This window comes from Fukomys damarensis, unplaced genomic scaffold (genome assembly GCF_012274545.1).
Source record: "Fukomys damarensis isolate Sample0158 unplaced genomic scaffold, DMR_v1.0_HiC HiC_scaffold_5, whole genome shotgun sequence".
Lineage (NCBI taxonomy): Eukaryota > Metazoa > Chordata > Mammalia > Rodentia > Bathyergidae > Fukomys > Fukomys damarensis.
In genome coordinates, this window is record NW_022900917.1 from 61,744,589 (window position 1) to 61,763,906 (window position 19,318).

The window sequence follows — 19,318 nt, forward strand, 5'->3', positions numbered from 1 at the left end:
TGCGTGCCTCACAAGCAGCAAGTCCCAAGTTTGATCCCCAATACCCACAAAATGGAACTAGTCTTTGAGAGAGACCACTAAATAGTAATAATAAAAATTATTTTTAAAGAATCTTTTATTTTCCTGGTCACTACTTGCAATCCTATCTTCTTAATCTGAAATTCTATCCTCATATTGGCTTGTTCTGCTGCATAAACTTTCAATGGAGATTTTAATCTCCTGGAAATCCGTTTGTATCTGTTTTATGAATTCTATGTATTTCCTATGTTGGGATTACATCATGTTTCTCAGCTCCTCTATTTTTTATCTGTGTCTGCTCTAGATTTACTAATCATGTCTTGTAATTTAGGCACAATGTCTGCTGTTACCTGAGAAACTATTTCTAATTTCATTTTTTCCAGGTCCTCTTTCTTACCAGTTCAGGGAGTCCAGGTGGTTGAATATCAGACTGTTCCATCTCATTGCCCTTTGAGGTTGCCTTAGGTGATCCGGAAGTCTGGTTTTGAGACTTATTTACGTGTCTTCTCATTTCAACAGATGCAGCCTGCTATGCCTTTGTTGAGGCAACTTTTGTTCACCCCGTGGTCTTCAATTCTCAGCAAGTCACTGAGCAGCCTTTACTGTGCTGCTCACCAGTACACCACTTCCTGGGTTTAGAATGGTGGACTTTGGATCCCTGAGCTAACCTGTTGTATGGGCAGGCTTCTGGCTGGGGCCTGTGTACACTTGGGATGGTATCTAGGTGTGCCTCTCACTGGGGCTCCTATGTAGCTGTAGTCGGGGAGGGCCTTGGGCTAGGGCTGAGTACCCCAGTTCCTGTTGTCTGCATAGGCTTCTGGCTAGGGTGTCCAGGCATTTATCAGTGGTAATGGGGGGAGCCACTGGCTGTTGCTTGTGTGCCTGCATAGCTCTTTTGTAGAGGGGTCTGTGGCTTGGGGGGGCATGCCTGCCCCTCTGGGGTCAGGGTGGGGCCATGACTGGAATCCACCTGCAGCCACACCATGTTGGTCCACACAGCTGCTCCCAGGGATCTGCGCATTTACAAATGGTATGGTGGACCTCTAGCCGAAGCTTGTGCACCTGTGCCGCTCTTTTCTAGGCAGGCCTCATATCATTTTGTTTAGATTAGTAGCTCAATGGTTTTCCAGTTTGTCTGTAATTCTTCCCACTTCCCCAGCTTCTCTACCAAACTTGTCAACAACATTACTATTTGACTTCAGGGAGATATTCAGCCTTTTTCTGATTAGTGTTCCCAATTCCAGGTTAGACAATGCATCCCTGAAATGCTATGGGCTTGTCTTCACAGGTGGCCTGGACCAGTATTCTAGGTGGAAAACCTCCAAAATGATGTAGGGAGAAGAGATGTAACTCCCAGAACTACTAGATATCTGAAATTTGAGTTCATGTTCTCTAAAACTGAAGAATGAATTCTAGGAACAACAGAGGTTAAGAGTAGGAAAAATTTATTGAGAAAAACAAAGCTTCTGTATAAGAGAAAGTGAAAGGGGGCCAGAAAGGGGGCTGTCACCTTTATTCTTGATAGCTAACTTTGTTGGGTGTACAATTTTGGTTGCAAGCTTATTTCTTTCAAGATTTTAAATATGCCATCCCACCGCCTCCTAGCCTTTGTGGTTTCTGACAAGAAATTAGATCTTATTATTGAAGATCCTCTGTACATGACATCTGCCTGGATTGCTGCTTTCAATATTCTGTGCTTGGGTTTTGGCAATTTCACTAAAAGGGTTTTGACATGGGTCTCTGAGTTTATTCTATTTAGAGTTCCTGGATGTATGAAGTTTTTCGTTATATTTGAGATGTTTTCAGTCATTATTTGTTCAAATACTTTTCTTCTGCTGTTTCTTTCTGTCCCCTGCTGGCATCATCATATTATGCTGGTTTCTTCATTTCATGTTTGAGTCCGTTGGGCTTTGTTAATTTTTTCTTCACCTACCCCTCAGGTGAGATAAGGTCAATTTTCTTACCTTCAAGTTTATAGATCTTGTGTTCTAAACCTTTTGTTGAACCTCTCTACTGAGCCTTACAAATTAGCTCATATTTTTACAGTTTCTTTATTTACAGCTATTTTACTGTTTCTTCCTATGTCTTGTGATCTTTCTTGAGAATTAGCTATCTGTGTAGAATTTTATGATAGTTTTGGAAGTCTTAATTCTCCGATTTCTCAGGGATTCCTAAATTAGTAAGTTGTTTAAGGTAGAGAAACAGATTTGTACACCACTTCCCTTAGTTGTTCTACTCACCACTATCTTAGATTATGAACAACATATCCATTTGTTTGCTAGCATTTTGTACCAAGGTGCCCCTGTTTTTGTTTCCTTCTACTGGAAATCATAATGCACATTAGCAAATGAGAAATTTGAGCAGTATTATAGACAACAACTGGTCCACATTTGGGCAGACCTTTTCCAAACTCATTTGAACACAGAACACCATGGTTATATTCCTATAAACATCCCACAGAAAAATGTTACCAGCTTTAACTTCCTTGTTCATGTAAAAGCAAATAATTGTTTTCCTTCTCTCCTCCATTTGTCAATTTTTAGAGACTACAGATTACTCACATGGTCTTTTTTCCTAATCACATTGTATTGGTTTTCTTTTTTTATTTGCCCTGAAGAAACCCTGTAATTTTGGTGGGACAACATTGCCTTCCTGGCTGTCCCAACAGGAAGATAATCCTAACTCAATAAACAAAGATTATGTCTTTAGCTCTACTTTGCTCCTAACAAGAGTGGCAATTTCTTCATTTCAAAGAATCCTAGGTGGAAAGTATAAAATAGGAACCAAAACAGCAATGAATAAGCCTGTGTGCTCTCAGTCTTCTGCCACTTACTGTATGTGAGTACAATGACAATCCAGTACAACTGATAGGGTTTCTCTTTTGGCATTACAACCTCTCTTGCTTTTAGTCAGAGGTATAGCTATTGCCACTACTAAAAAGGTATGAGTGACTATACTCCACAAATCTGTCCCAACTCTCCCCATTTTAGAACATGGCATCATCAATCACTTTACTCAATCTAAAAACTTCTCTGTTTTTCTTGTCTCCTGTCTTTCCTTCATAAACTACATCAAACTCATCAACTATTTCTGTTGCCTTGAATACCAGAATATAATAATATGTATTGTTTACTGTCTGTTATGGTTTCTGTTTAGATGTTCCTTCTCAAAGCTTCATGCAGATGAGGTGAGACTCTTTTTCAACAGTAGTTTAATCTGTAATGTGTGATGCTGGGGTTAAAGGCATGTGATTACTAAACCACTACATGTGAGTGATTGGTTTGGCACCACCCCAGTAGTCTGAATAAGATAAAAGGGGCAAGAAGATGCTGTTAAACCCCCTTATTGCCTGTGCTACCTTGTACACACCATTTTGTTTCTCCTCTGCGATGCCTGTTTGTCATCCCAGCCTCAGAGCCAGCCGATTATGGACTGAAACCTCTACAAATTGCAAGCCAAATAAATCCCTTCCCTTTTATCTTTGGGTGTCAGGTATTTTGTCTCAGCAATAAGAGAAAAGTAACTAAAAATATCATTCCATTCTAAATCATCACTTCTTTCACATGGGAACTTCTCCCAGTCTCTTAAATGGCTTTACTGAGGCCTTCTGCACTGAGTCACAATCCATAGACTAAGTATGACATAGATGATCACAGTCCTCCTGCAGACGAGGATTCAATCTCAGTGCATCAACAGTGTGCTGGGTTCTCCCAGGCTCACTTTCTGCCACACGTGCCTTAGAATTTCCACTCTTTCCACAGAGCACTATGTATGCCCCGATATGTCTTACCTCTCTACCATTCTAGCTTTTTGATTATTACTCTTGTGGTTTCCTCTTCAAATGACTTTATGGTGTAGCTTCTGACTCATTCCAGTTTAGCCTTTGTAAGTCAGATAGAGGATCGCCAACTCCAAAAAGCTACCCTAACATCACATCTCTCAATCTATTCTCTGCTAAGTGCACACACGCACAACACATAAGCACCCACTCACACACAGAATCCAACTCTACTGACTTATCAGTTGTGTCTTTCTGCTTCATGTTCTCACATTCCCTACATAGATCTAATTACAACACTCACAAGAGTCTTTAACAATTTTTTGTCTTTCTCTCCCGCCACACTGTAACCTCATTAAGGACAGAGATAATTTTTCATTCACTTGGAATACTGTATTCCCAAGTTCTGATACAAGGTCTATTACATAGTAAGTAAATATTCAATAAATATTTTTTAAAATGTACAAATCACCAACCTTCTCATTCAAATAGGGAACACACAAAAGCTGAGAAAGCCTTCATGATAATTTAATAGTCAACATTGAACATATAGTTATTGATTTCTACTATATGCCAAGTATTATTCTAGGCAGTAAAATACAGCTGTGAAGCTGGGCGTGGTGGCGCACACCTGTAATCCCAGCACTCGGGAGGCTGAGGCAGGAGGACTGCTGTGAGTTCAAGATCAGCCTGGACTACATAATGAGTTCCAGGTCAATCTAAACTACATAGTGAGACCCTGTCTCAAAAAAAATACAGCTGTGAAAAAATTTTGCCTTGGAAATTTAGCCAAACAACAAGATAGGAACCAGTTAAAAAATTCTAAGTACCAGAAAGGAAATAAAATGTTACCATAATTGATTTAACCATACAAATTTTTATTTTAATAAAAATCAATTATATTTTCCAAAATGGGAAGCAATCGTAAAAACACAAAATAAAAGACTGTATATCAATATACAGTAGAATACTCACAATCATTTAAAAGATAATTATGTGAACTTATTCATACATGGACAAAGTCATGGTAACTTACTTCTCCCCAAAATAGGAAGTAAACTTAAAACCCCAAAATAAAAGACTTTAAATTATGATATGTAGATACATGTATACAAACAGATATGTAAATTGATGAGTTCTTTGAACCCCAACACATATATCAGTAAAGGTTAAGAAAAACAATGTGCACAAAAGAAGTTATTACTAGTAAATGAATAGAAGGAAAAGAATTTAATCTGACCAGTACCAAGTACTGCGCTGTAACATTTATGTACAACTTAATATTAGGAATCATAACAACAAGATAGATAGATCTAAGGGCCAGGGATTTAGCTCAGAGGTTCTACCACCTGCCATGCAAAGTGCAAGGACCCAAGTTCAATATCCAGTACCATAAACAAACAATCCAGGAATAGAAACTACTTCAACAAAATAAAATTAAAAAAAAAAAGATAGATCTGAACTACTCAAACAGTGCCTAAAACCCACTATGAAAAACAGTCTGAATTATGCATAAAACAACACACATAACAATGTCTACTACAGAATCATTTATGACATTTCTTTCTTTCTTTCCTTCCTTTCTTATAACCTGTCAAACTTCCCCTCCTTTAGGATATTACCTTTAAAATATTACCTTTTAAACCTGTTTTTTTCCATTTTTCTTAGTTTTTTCCTTTTCTTTCTTTTAAAACTCCTTTTTCCTAGCCTGTCCTATGGTATTACTATATTTTATTTTCCTGGGTTAGTAAAAGAGTAGAGAACTTTTTAAACATATTTTAAATTGTATGTTGATATATAATTGGTTCTTTGGATATTAATATTACTAGTTGTTGTTCTCTCCTTGCAGTATAGCGCCGCTTACTAAAGAGATCTCCGCAATAGTCATAGATTTTTTCATCAGAACTGATCTACTAACTTTAACACAAAAACAGGAGAAACATGAGAAAACAAGGCAGTAAGATACCTCCAAAAATTCATAGTTCCCCAAAATTCAAAGCCACAGGTATTCAAGTGTGTGAAATCCCACTAAGTTTTAAAAAACTAATAGAATGATCAATGAGCTCAAAAAAGAGAAAAAATAAGCAGCTGAATGAATTAAGGAGGACAATACAGGATATAAAACCATTTCAGTAAAGCAACTAAAGTTCTGAAAAGAACCAAATAGAAATCCTGGAAAATAAAACTTCAGTGAGACAAATAAAAATTTCAATTGAAAGTCTAGCAAGATGAATCAGAAGAAATGAGATGAGGACTTGAAGACAAGGTGGAATCACTGGAACATTCAATAAATAATAATGAAAAATGAATAACAAACAAGGTAAAGATTATGAAAGAGCTCCTAGATAACTCTGAAAGAGGTAACAATCATTGTACATTGAGGTTGTTATAGTACAGGTTAATGGTATAAAAAAAATCTATTCCCTAAAATTATTATAGAAAATTCCCTGATTCTGGAGAATGAAATGGATACCCAGGTAAAGGAGGCATTTAGAACCCCAAATAGAAATCATCAGAAAAAAAACTTCCCATAACACATCATAGCCAAAATGCCAAGAACCCAAAACAAAGACTATTAAAAGAAGTTAGAAGTATTAAAGCACTTATACAGCAAACTCATCAGAGTAACTGCAGATTTCTCAACACAAACTTTAAAGACCAGGAGGGCTTGGAATAAAATTTTCCAAGCCCTAAAAGAAAATAATTGACAATCTAGATTATTAGATTCTCCTATAAGGCTATCATTAAAAACTGAAGAAGAAATAAAGACCTAGAAACATTCATGACTACCAAGCCCAAAATGTAGAAAATAATACAGGGAATTCAAACCAGAGATGATGAGGACAACAACAACTTTGAGGGAAAGAATAAATCTCACTGAGAGAGTAGTTAAATGAATAAGAAATAAATGAATCATACACTGGAAAAACAATTAAGTAATGAGAATTAGTACATACCTTTCAATAATAACACAATGTAAATGGTCTAAACTTCCCAATAAAATACACTGACTGGCACATTGGATAAAAAAACAAGATCCATCTATATGATGTAAGAGACACATTTCATCTGTAAACATATACATATCCTGAAAATGAAAGGATGGAGAATGATATGCCAAGCAAGTGGAGCCCCCAAACTAACAGAAATAGCTATACTTATATTAGACAAAGTTGACCTCCAATCAAACCTGGTTAGAAGAGAAAAAGAAGGTCACTACATAATGGTAAAGGGAAAAAAAAAATCACCAAGAAGAGATGAAAATTATAAATATATATTCACTAAACATCAGCATACCCAATTTCATTAAACAAATACAACTTTACATAAAAGGACAGATGGACCCAAATATAATCAAAGTGGTAAACTTCAATACCCACTCTCACAAGTAGATGGGTCAACCAATTAACCAACCAAACAAACAAAAACATAAACATCAGAGTTAAGCCACACTATAGATGAAATAGATTTAACAGATATCTACAGAGGGTTCCAACAACAACAGCAAAACACACATTTTTTTCAGCAGTCCATAAAACATTCTCCAGAATACAGAAAGTCCCCAACTTATGAACATTTGAGTTGTGAACTTTCGCAGGTATGCTGTATAAGATTCACTTATTAGACTCGCTTATGAATGAATCCGCCTTTGAACAATTCTCCCAGAATTGAGCTGGTTCTTAAGGGACTAACTGTAGACCATAGTTTAGGCCATAAAGAAGTCTCAATAAATACAAAACAACTGAAATTATTCATGCATCCTATAAGATAACAATAGAGTGAAACTAAAAATCAATAGCAAAAAGAAACAGAAATTACATGGACAGATTTTATCAGACCTTTAGGGAAGAACTAACATCAAAAGTTTTCAAATGTTTCCATATAATAGAAAAGGAAGGAATACTTCCAAACTCATTCTATGAAGCCAACATAACCCTGATGGCAAAACCAGATAAGGAAGGAGGGAAGGGGAAGGGAGAGAGGGAGTTTTGCCAAAACTTTTTAATTTGATACGATCCCCTTTATTGATTCTTGGTACTCAGTCCTGTGCAGGAATTCTGTTCAGAAAATTCTTGCCTATGTCCAGGACTTCAAGAGTTTTACCTATTTTATCTCGCAGGCAGAAGCTTTTTAATTTGATGTAATCCCATTTGATTGTTTTGGGTTTTTTCTTTTGTGGTACTGGAGATCAAACCCAGGGATATTCTACCACACAGATTTATCTCCAATACTTTCTACTTATTTGCTTGAGACAGGGTTTTTCTATGTAGTTCAGTCTCACTTTCAGCTTACTATGTAGTTCAAACTGGCTTCAAACTTGTGGTAATCCTCTTGCGTCCATTTGATCGAGCTTTTCCCTTCCAGATGTTTTCCCCAAAAGAGTTAAAAGACATCATATTATAGTGATATATACATACCCACATTTATAGCAGCACAATTTATAATAGCTAAATCTTAGAAGCAGCCTATATATCCATCAATAAATGAATGGAGGGCCAGAGATTTAGCTCAGTGGTGCTGCTGCCTGCCTTGCAAGTGCAAGGTCTTGTGTTCAAACCCCAGTAACAACAACAAGAAAAAGACAAATGTTCATTTGGTGCCTATGGAATATTCAGGATTTGGGCCAGGGATTTAGCTCAGTGGTGCCACACCTGTCTCGCAAACACAAGGTTCTGAGTTCAATCCCCAACACCAAAAAGTTAAATACATAATTAAATGCGGTATTTACATACAATGGAGTACTACTCTGCCTTTAAAACGATGAGTCATTTGTAGGAAAATGGATGTATTTTGAGACCAGAAAGTTAAGTGAAATAAATCAGACACACAAGCTTCAATATCACATGGTTTATCTCATATGAAAAACTTAATATATAAAGTACAAAATAAAAGACAGACAGCAGGGAAAAAGAGATAAAAAAAGTTAATGTAATCCATCATAGACAATGTATTTGAAAATGTACCTTGATTTAGTATAATTGTTTTATGGTGTTTTATGTTTCTTTGGTGTTAATCTGTGTTTATGACAGTTCAACTGACAAGGACTTACAAAAATAAATAATCTGATGCTGGCAAAAAATGAAAGTAAAAATATTTTTAAAAGGGGTTGCAGGGAAAAAGTAAAAAAGAAAGAACTGAGATGTTATGTACATGTAGCAATTCCCCACAATGAATGTAATCATTATGTACTACAAACACGTACTAGTTAAAATTTAAAAAGAATAAACTTTCATGCACTTATATTTATTAACTATATATTTTTTTGAAGTGGTCATTTTGAGAAAGTTAGGTCAAATGAACTCCAGAGAAATTTATGAAATTACTTCTACTTCAGACAATTTCACTTTGTGTTTGCTAAACTTCCTAAAAATAGCATTAATATTTGGTACCATATGGCTTCAATAATATAACCATTCCAGTTTGTCTTTCTAGAAAGCAATATCTATTTCCATTGGATGACATGTTGTCTAAAAACAGAACTTAACATATCATTTTTAGGCCAAATACAGAATTTTCTATCACTCTCATTTTTCAGCTTATACTCGAATTATGGAGCAAAACAATACTCAAAGAATGAAACTGAAAATAGCCAAAAAAGAGAAGAAGGAGAAATGTAGGCAAGAGGGAAAATAAAACAAGAAGACAGTGTTCTCAGGGAGCCAATACCCACTGACTAAAGACATAACTACAGAAACCAAGAAGTGATGATCACTTGCTATGGACACTCTGAAGACATACCTCCTCTAGAAGAAAACGTAATTTTAAAAATCTTTTGTTAATTTCAAACATAAAGATTTCTCAAATGAATAAAACATTAAATATTGTCCAAAAATCAATAAGCAGTTCTTAAAACAAGACTGTTCAAATTTTCTTTCAAAAGAAAAGGTTTTCTTCCATTCGTGGTGAAAATTAATATCACATGCAAAAAAGCCAGTATTATATTGCTGAAAATAATTTCTGATCTAACAGTGAATATTTATCTTCCTGAAGTTCAAACCAAATTATGTCTTAATTTATGCTTTTTATCCTTAAGTGACTACCAAAAAATTACTAACTTATTATGTATTACTCTTGTCATATATTGCCTCTTACTAAAAAGCATTTTTCAGGAAAGATAAAAACCACAACAGCCAGATCTTAAAACAACGCACCCCTTTGGCAAGAATCATGATGCAGTTGTTTCCCATTTCCCTTGCCTCAAATTATCAACCTTTACTGCCAGAAATACAAATAAGCCATCAAAGACAACTCAGTGCTTCTGTTATATAAAACCTGTGTAAATTCTTGGCTTTTTTCCTTGGCATTTCTCTATAATAAAGTGACAAAAATGTTCCAATTTTTTTTTAAAGTCTTTTCTTATGAAACAGACTCACAGTTAGTGATTGCTGGACTTAGTTCTTTGCACTTACCAGGGAGGGAAAATGTGGATGATGTCCTGGGGATGCCCCTGAAGGTAGCCTGCAGTCTCCCGAGTAAAGAGAACCTTCAGATTGGTTCCTGGCCCAGGGGCCACATCTTGGGAAGGAGTGGGGGATGGTGGGCCTGATAACTGCTCACACATGGCAACTTGCATAGTGCATTCCTCATGTAGCTCTAGAATTTTCACAATTAATATACCAGATTTTCTACCTAGAAGTTGAAGAAAAGAACAAAATTTAAAATGAAGTCCAAAATGACATGGTTCACATGTGAATAAAGTATTATGAATAAAAAGATTCACATTCAGATAGCTATCTTCACCTAGAAAAAAATGATCTACAAACTTTGCAAAGTAAAATATAGACTATCTGGTTACACTGCCTGTCTGATAAGCACAAGGACCTGAGTTTGATCCCCGGTACGAAAAAACAAAACAAAAATACAGACTATCATGCTCCCTATAACATCTTTCTTTAATCAAAAACTGCCTGCATGTTGCATTTAATATACGCATGTTAAACACATAAAATAGTCTTCTATCATGAAGAAATAGTCTTGTGCTTGTGGAAACCCAGGACCCATCATTTATTTCATGAAGCATATTTCCACTCCCAAACTTGAACCCTTTTAGTGACCACTACTAAAGGTGTATGGCTACTGTTGGTCTTCCTTCTTACATGCTCTCTTCTCATCACCTACTCTGATTCTCTGCTTTGGGGAAACACACACACACACACACACACACACACACACACACACACACACACGCACACACACCAGCTGGCTGCAACTCTTCTAATGATCATAAAGATTAAAAGTTGAGGATCGGGCTGGGGATTTAGCTCAGTGGTTCTCCATGAACTACTGGGTATTGAGGCCCTGGATTTAAATGGGTGGAATTCAATATAGATTCAGGCAGGCATGTTGCCACTGAGCTAAATCCCCAGCCCAATATGGATTCAAATACTGTCCCGCTTACAAGGTTGGACAAATTACCTAGCATTTCAGTCTCTCAGTTTTCTCATGTGTGAAATGGGGAGCATGCAAACTTCCTCAGTGAACATTTGTGAGATTTAAGAGAAACATAAAGGTGAGAGTGTATATAGTATATAGCCCAGAAACCCAGGCATGACCCAGAAACCACATGTACCAAAAGACCTAACCAAGCATACATCTTAGTATTGTTAAGACCCAAATTAAGTGAGGAAGATGGTGTGTTCACACCACAGTATAATTTAGAGCACTTCCAGTGACTGAACCAGACCTGAGAGTATCAGATGAAGAAATCTCAAAAACAAGAGGTAAACAAGATACATACATATAATGCAATTAAAAAACAAAAAGTCAGGCATGGTAGTGCACCCCGTTTGCCCACCACTCTGAGAGGCTACGGTAGGAGGATCACAAGTTTGAGTCCGGCCTGGACAACTGTCAACTTAGCTACTTAGTGAGACCTTCTCTCAGTATAAAAAATAAATAAATAAATAAAAGGGACCAGGGATGTAGTTCATAGTGAAGACACTGGGTTCAATCCCCAGTACCAGGAAAAAATGACAACAACAACAACAACAAAAAACCCCACAGAAACCAATATTGTTTATGGATACATATGTCACATCAGTATAAATATGGAATAGAAGAACACAAGAGAAATCAGAATAGCTGGTATCTATGGAGAAAAAGAAGACTGACTCAGAAAGGAAGCCAGGGGAGTTCAAATCTGTCATACTGTTTTTATTATAAAAATATATGAAGCAAAAAGGCAAAAGATAAACAAACCTAGAATTCATCTATGACCAGAACTTCACACAGCTTATGAAAGAAGAGACAGGATTTGAACTGAAATAGGCTGGATATAACTCTGGGTGTGCCTACTGCTTACTCTGTTTTATTTTCCTGGACTCCCAGATGAACCTGGGGTATCACAAAGTGATATTTGTTCAAAGCGTCTTGAGATGTTGTGGCGGAGTTCATGAGGAGGACTCCTACGGACTACCCGAAGTAATACGGATATGCAACGAAGCTAACAGGCTTTCCAAGTATCTTCAGATCAGTGATCAAGAGGAATGTGGAGAAATATGAGCCGTGGATGTTACACCAGTACAGACCCATCTCTGGGCGGGATTGATGTCTGTGAAAGAGTAAATATGTTTCTCTCCTAATTCAAGCAAAATACTCTGGATGTCTCCAGGAAGAGTAATAGTTCCAAAGGACGGAAGAGAAACCACAAGGAGGAGGAGATACATGCAATTATGTTTTTCTATTTCTTTGTGCTTTTTAATTTAAAAAGTTAATTTAGTGAAAGTAAAAAGGTACCTAGTACCTTCCTGATAATAGACACTAAGATGAGTTTCTCTACCACTTTACCCAAATGGCTGAGAGTGAATAATAAAAACTAATATTTACATGGTGCTAATTTTTTAAAGTTTTTGTTTCCCTTTCTTTCTCCCTCTCACTTTTCCTTCATTCACTTCTCGCTTAACCCCAATTGTTCCTTCCTTTTCTTTATCAAATTGCCAATAGCATGTGTCCCCGTGTTATTTTCCAGTGCACTGACCTGGAAAACCATTTCTCAGTATGTCCTTGTCTTGTTATTCTCAAAGCAAGGAAGAAAATAGGATTGGGGAAGCATGTGAGTAAGCCCCATGTTAAGCTGCCACTAGCCAGTAGGTGCAAGGATATGGAGGTATGAAAATACGTATCTAAGGAAGGGGGCTGACTGGAAAGAGAACACACAGTTGACCTGCCACACAGATGAATATGAATAGGAAAGTAGGATAATAAAGAGGTCATTCTGATCCATACACTTTTTCCTGACCAGGACACACAGGGAAATGAATGAAGAATTAAAATCTTCAAAAACAAAGGGAAAAGTCCTAGATGTAAGGGCTGTGATGTCATAGAAATACTTTTGGACATATTTTCAGAATTATTAAAACTTGTGCCTGAACTCAGGGCCTGTGCCCATCACAATTCTAGGGTGTATCCTGCCCTGTTTCCTGCTGAAACGAAACCAGTCACTGTCCAGGGCGCCACAACCACCTGTGCACTTGAGTATGTGCTGCCCTACTCAAGTTTAGGTAGCCCAGCTAAGCACAGACTCTTGGTCCTGTGTGGGGCAATACTTGTAGTATTTGACTATAACAGCTACTCCCAAGCAGCACAAGTCTTCCTTTCAGGTATTCATTAATATCTTAGACCCACTTTAGAAAGCAACGTAGTTTTCTAGTGGATTATGTGGAAACCTTGAGGGAAAGGCAGGCTATTATAGAAACACATAAATTGTTATGGTAGAAATACCTACATATATGAGATGAATCAAACTGTCACTGACTACAGTAACTTTGAAGATTGTTACAATAAATCCTAACAATACTTCAAAAACTAAGAACTCTGCTCAAGAACTATTGCAAATAACTTATAAATAAAAAGTTATTTTATGATGCATCACTGTATACCATCGCTTGCTTAGGAAGTGGTGATTGGGATCATTGAGGCCACAATATTGGGTAGAGGACAGTACTGCCCACCTGTCTACCAGGCAGGGCACTCTCCAGAGGTCCATGAAGAAACCAGCACCCACCTTCCCAGCAGAAAATGAAGTTATGTAAGTTCTCTCTCATCTAAGAGAGAGAAAAATCATGGGTCAACCAGCAGCAAACCATGTGCTTGAGGAATTTTAATCCAAGAACAATATACTCATTTACAATGAAGATCATTTTATAGTTAGATGAATGGTACATAAAAGGTCATTTCTGTGCCATTAGGGCAATATTTTCCATAAATACTATATAAGACTCAGCCAAAATATCACCTCATCCAGGAAGTGTTTCTTGAATCCAAGCCAGAAGCAATTATTTCTTCCCCTTGAAATCCTTAAATACCAGTGGCCAGGAATGTAGTTCAGTGGCACAGGGCCTGCCTGGCAAGCACAAGGCCCTGAGTTCAATTCCCAGTACAAGAAAGAAACAAAGAAAGAAAGAAAGAAAGAAAGAAAATCAAATATTTTATCTATATTTATCACTCTATTTTGAGTGACTTCACTTTCAAAAGAACATAGTGTTAACTGTCCCTAAAAGTAGTGTAATCCATGAGGTAACAAAGGAACCCACATGGCATGTGTGCAAAAGTGGCTCTTAAGAGTTATTCTTACCAGTTTTTCAAGGCATTTTCAAATCGAGTCTCTTACTGATTCACAAAAAAATCTATGAAATAGGTAAGAAAGGTATTAGTCTCCTTCTCTGACAGATAAGAAAACCAAAAAGGAAAGAAAAGATTACTAGCTGGTCTGATCCTAGAAATCAAGTATGCTTTCAAGGCAAGTGTGTTCAATAAATACTTAAAATAGGTGGGTGTGGTGGCGCTACTCTGGATATTGAGATAGAAGGACTCCAAATTCAAAGCCAGCTTGCATCTTAGCAAGGCACTTTCTAAAATAAAAATTTTAAAAAGGACTAGGGGTATAACTCAGTGGTACAGCACCTCTGGATTAGAGCCCCAACACTGTAAACAATCAAAACAAAGCAAAACAAAAAACAAATATACTACAAAGAAAAATATACTACACATTCTAGTAATTTCTATCCATACAGATGCCTAGCAGATGAAAGAGTTCTTAGGTTAAAATATCCATACTAGGCATGGTGGCACATGCTTATAATCCCAGCACTTGGGAGGCTGAGGAAGGAGGATTGCCATGAGTTGAAGGCCAGCCTGTCTCAAAATAAAATAAAATAAAATAAAATAAAATAAAATAAAATAAAATAAAATAAAATAAAATAAAATTCCCATTTAATTTACACGATAACATTTGCTTAATCAATACACAGATAAGTGATTTATTTTTCAGTCAACTGTTCTTAAAGTCTCTAAGTTTTACTTTGCTTGTTTTTATGGCACTGGGGAATGAAACCAGGGGTGCTCTATTACTGAGCTACATTTCAAGTCTTTTTTATTTTTTATTTTCAGACAGCGTCTCCGTAAATTGTCCAGGCTGTCCCTGAACTTACAATCTTTCTGCTTCACACTCCCAAGTGTCCAGGAGTATAGGAATGTACCACTCAAGCTGGCTGAGTCTTTTGATTTAAATAAAAAGAGAGCACCAAAAAATGAATGAGTGATCTAAGAATAAAATTTGTGATTACTGAGATCAATGACTTTGTTGAAATATATAGGTAGCCAGGGTCCATTTATATGCATATCAACTCAAATCCTCCTAAATGAGCTATATTGATGAATTAACATATATCACAAGGATAACAAATGTTAAACAAGAAAGTATAAAGTATACTAGTCACTACATGCAAAGAGAATTTGTAATGATTTTTTAAAATTCTTTTTATTGAGTTTATTGTTACAGTCAAGGTATACAATACAGTTACATTCATTATTGGGATCCTGTACCTTTACATGACAGGTCTTGATTCTCATTTTTTCCCCTTGTCCCTGCCCTTCCTTCACCCCCTCCTCCCTTCCCCATCTACAAACACTTTATTTCCATTTTTTTCAATTTCTCGTGTTTTCTTCCTTTCCCTTATTACCTTTCCCCCACCCTTCCCACTTTCCCTACACCTTTAGCCCTTTACTTGCTATTTCACATTATTAATTATCTCATTAGGATCTTGTGTACTATTATAGTTTTTCACACCAGAGAAACTATGGAATGATTCTTTTATCAAAGACAGGTACTTCTGTTTTTCTAACACATACTTTTCCTGGCAGTTGTTGCCAATAACATTAAATTGTCTAATTATCTAAACATTGACTACATAATAATTTAGATTTTCCTCTTCTATTGTTACTCTATCTCCTTTATCTTCACAGACAGATACTCCAACATGACTAACCTATCTAGTATCGTGCTTTAAAATGTATACCCTACTCTCTCCAGAAATTTGTTACTTTTTTCCTTCTTCAGGCCAATTCATCAAGTCCTCACTATTCCTCTAGCCCTGCCCTGTTTTTCAAGCTTGAATACTCAGGTATAAAGACAGACAGATACACACACACACACACCCCTTGCATAAGCACAGGGGTCAGGGATGGACACAGAACTTAAAAGTTCACTTGCTTCCTCTGCAGACAAGACCTCTGTCCTTACTCTGACACTAGTGACCGTGAGCTATTATTATTATAAATCCTGTTACACTCATGCCAAATTACAGGCATGCACTACCATATCCTGCTCCTTTTATTTTTCTTTTCTTTTTAAAAACCTAGCAATTATATACTCCAGTGAATATTTAGTAAGTGGACCTTTGTTAAATCATTGTTTGCATTATTAATGTTCATTAAGTCAAAATCTTAGTTTCTGGGTAAATGTTGTGAGTTGCCATCAGATTCATGTCACAGATAATTTCAGGATAAAGTTCATAAAGCTCTAAACAGATCTAGATTTTAATATCTAAAATACAAGTTCTATAGAACTTCATATTGTTAGGGCTAGGGATTTAGCTCTGTGGTTCCAGCACCTGCCAAGCAAGTGTAAGGACCTGAGTTCAATCCTGGGTACAAAAAAAAAAAAAAATCACTGAACTTCATATTGTTACCCTGTTAACAGTGTAATTACTTTTGTCAAAAATACTATTCTCCTCTGTAAAATTTGAAGTCATCTAACAATGATGAACAGACACATTTCTTAACCACAACTACTTACTGAGCTGTAAACAATTGTGGTTTCACTTCTTGATTCCACATATTTCGCCTTTTCACCCAGTTTAAAATATTCTTCTTCAAAACCCACAGTAATTCTAAGCATGAAATAGAAATCTGAAATCCAACCCTCCCACCAAAAAAAAAAACTAAACAAGACAAGACTGACCAGGCAACTGGAATGTTTATCACAACATAAGGATGACAGATGAGAGCAAATGAGTCTTAGTTGAGCTCTTCAGCCTCCTAGGATCACAGTGTCACAATGTTATCTATCACTGGGCATGTCACTGTGACTCCTTTGGGGATAGCCTGCACAGCCCTGTAGAAACTCAATGGCAACTGAAGATTTCATTTTTTAAAAGAAATCCAAGTGAACAAAATGCATACAAAGACTGTAAGAAAGCAAATACTCTTTCAGAAAAGTTACATTACACCAAAGGGAGGACAGTTCAATGTTCCCTCAAAGTTCATACAATGGAGCCCTAACTCCTTAAGTAGCTGTATTCGGAGATAGAATCCTCAAGGAATAATTAAAGGAGGTCATAAATTGGAGTCCCTAATCTGAAGGAATCAGTTTCTTTATCTGAAAATACACCAGAGACCTTGTCCTTTCCACAGGAGCACATAAAAACGCAGAGAGAAGGCAACTGCCTACAAACCAGGAAGAGGGCCCTCACCAGAGCCTGACCATGCTGCAGCCCAACCTAGCCTCCAGCACTGTGAGAAATACATTCCTGCTGTTTATACCACGTGGTCCATGATATTTTATTAGAGCAGTTGAGCTGACTGAGGGGGAGGTGACATGACACAGATAGGACCAGCTGGCATGCAAATGGATATGAAGCTGATCAGCTGCCCCTTCACTCTAAGTATCCATTGATACTACTGTGGGTAGTATGGGCTCAGAAAATGGTGTCTAAAAGTCATACTAAAAACAATTTTTAAAAGGTCATAAGGCTAAAGAGAAAGTACAGAAATAGACATTTAAATATGTCTATTTTTATAAAGGGAGCTTCAACTGAGAAATAAAGATGTTGGGAAAATTTTCAGGAACCCAATTTTAAAATAGCAACTTACTAATTATGGCTGGTCACTCTAGTCCTCAGGGTTTAAAGGTTTACAAACCCATTCTTGCCTCCACAATCCTATGAAAGGCAAAAGTGTACACGCACCCCTACAAAACAGTATCTCCACTATGTAGATAATTCACTACTCATCTGGATAGCAGAACGAGTTAGAACACACTTACTAATGAACTGAACCAGAACCAAGGTGCCTCTACTGCCACTTTAACCGCGGTCCTTACTCCAACACTAATTCTTCAGCCCCTGGCCCTCTCTATAATAACTATGAGTAAGGAATAGTTTAATAATTAATTTCTTTTCTTTTTCTTTTTTTTTTTTTTTTGGTACTGGGAATCGAACTCGGGTCCTTGTGCTTGTGAAGCAGGCAATGGAACCACTGAGCTAAATCCCCAGCCCAAATAATAAATTTCTAACTTATCATTAAGTCACTTTATTTGGGTAGAAACAGGAAACTCTACAATGAGCTAGAGAAGCATATGTATGAATGGGAACACACCGAATTCACAACTACTACATGCAGCAGGTATTGTAGTCTTGGGGCTACTTTCTTCCCACAGCACTGTAACAGACAGGGAAGAGAAGGAAAATGAGAAGTGAAATTTGCTAAAGGATTAAAATGAGAAGATGTAACAAAAACAGATTGACCACTACCATAAAAGTGTCTCTCTTGAAAAAAATGCAGTGAGAGGCCAGTGAACTCCAGTGTTAGAAAAGTGCAAGGGAAATCAAATACAGAGACTTTAAAGTTAAAAAAGCTCTGAGAATAATTTTCACAACAGCCAATTTCCACAAGGCTAGGGAAAACAGCAACACAGAACTTTAAAAGTAGAAACAACTTAGGGTTGAAGAAAGTCACCCTTTCTCAATAAAGAAAGTGAGGCACACACGTAGTGCACATAGGCCTTCAGCCCTGGCAGAGTTGGGAACAGAATCAGCTCTACTAATCAGAGCCCTTTTTGCAAACTCTGGTGTCACATAATATTTTAAAATTCACCACAGGTTTTGTGACTTACCAGTCACAGGGTTGTTAGGTAAGCCTTATGCATATTTGTAGCAATTTATACAGGTATTATTTACTTTATATAATTATAATACTGCAGGTATTGCAAGTATAATTACAAGCTAAACATTAAGGGAAAAAAGAGTATATTAGACCTAGTAGCTAAGCTTATACCATGAAAGTTACCACTTGATCCTGCAGGGAAATATGTAATGTTGGGTGCAAGGGTAGTGTGCACAGAAATGGAATAGTAAGAACTGAGACCAGAGCCAGGGATTTAGCTCAGTGGTTCCGGCACCTACCTCACAAGCACAAGGACCCGAGTTCAATCCCTGGTACCAAAAAAAAAAAAAAAAAAAAAAC

General features: G+C 36.8%; 1 protein-coding gene across 1 annotated transcript in view; it reads right to left on the bottom strand.

The window, feature by feature from the left end:
* The window catches only part of Spidr (scaffold protein involved in DNA repair), a 331,648-nt gene that overhangs the window by 208,637 nt on the left and 103,693 nt on the right, over positions 1-19,318 (bottom strand). The window contains exon 5 of the mRNA XM_033760739.1: positions 10,207-10,426. Within this exon, the coding sequence (XP_033616630.1) occupies positions 10,207-10,426 (220 nt within the window). The remainder of the gene's footprint in view (positions 1-10,206; positions 10,427-19,318) is intronic.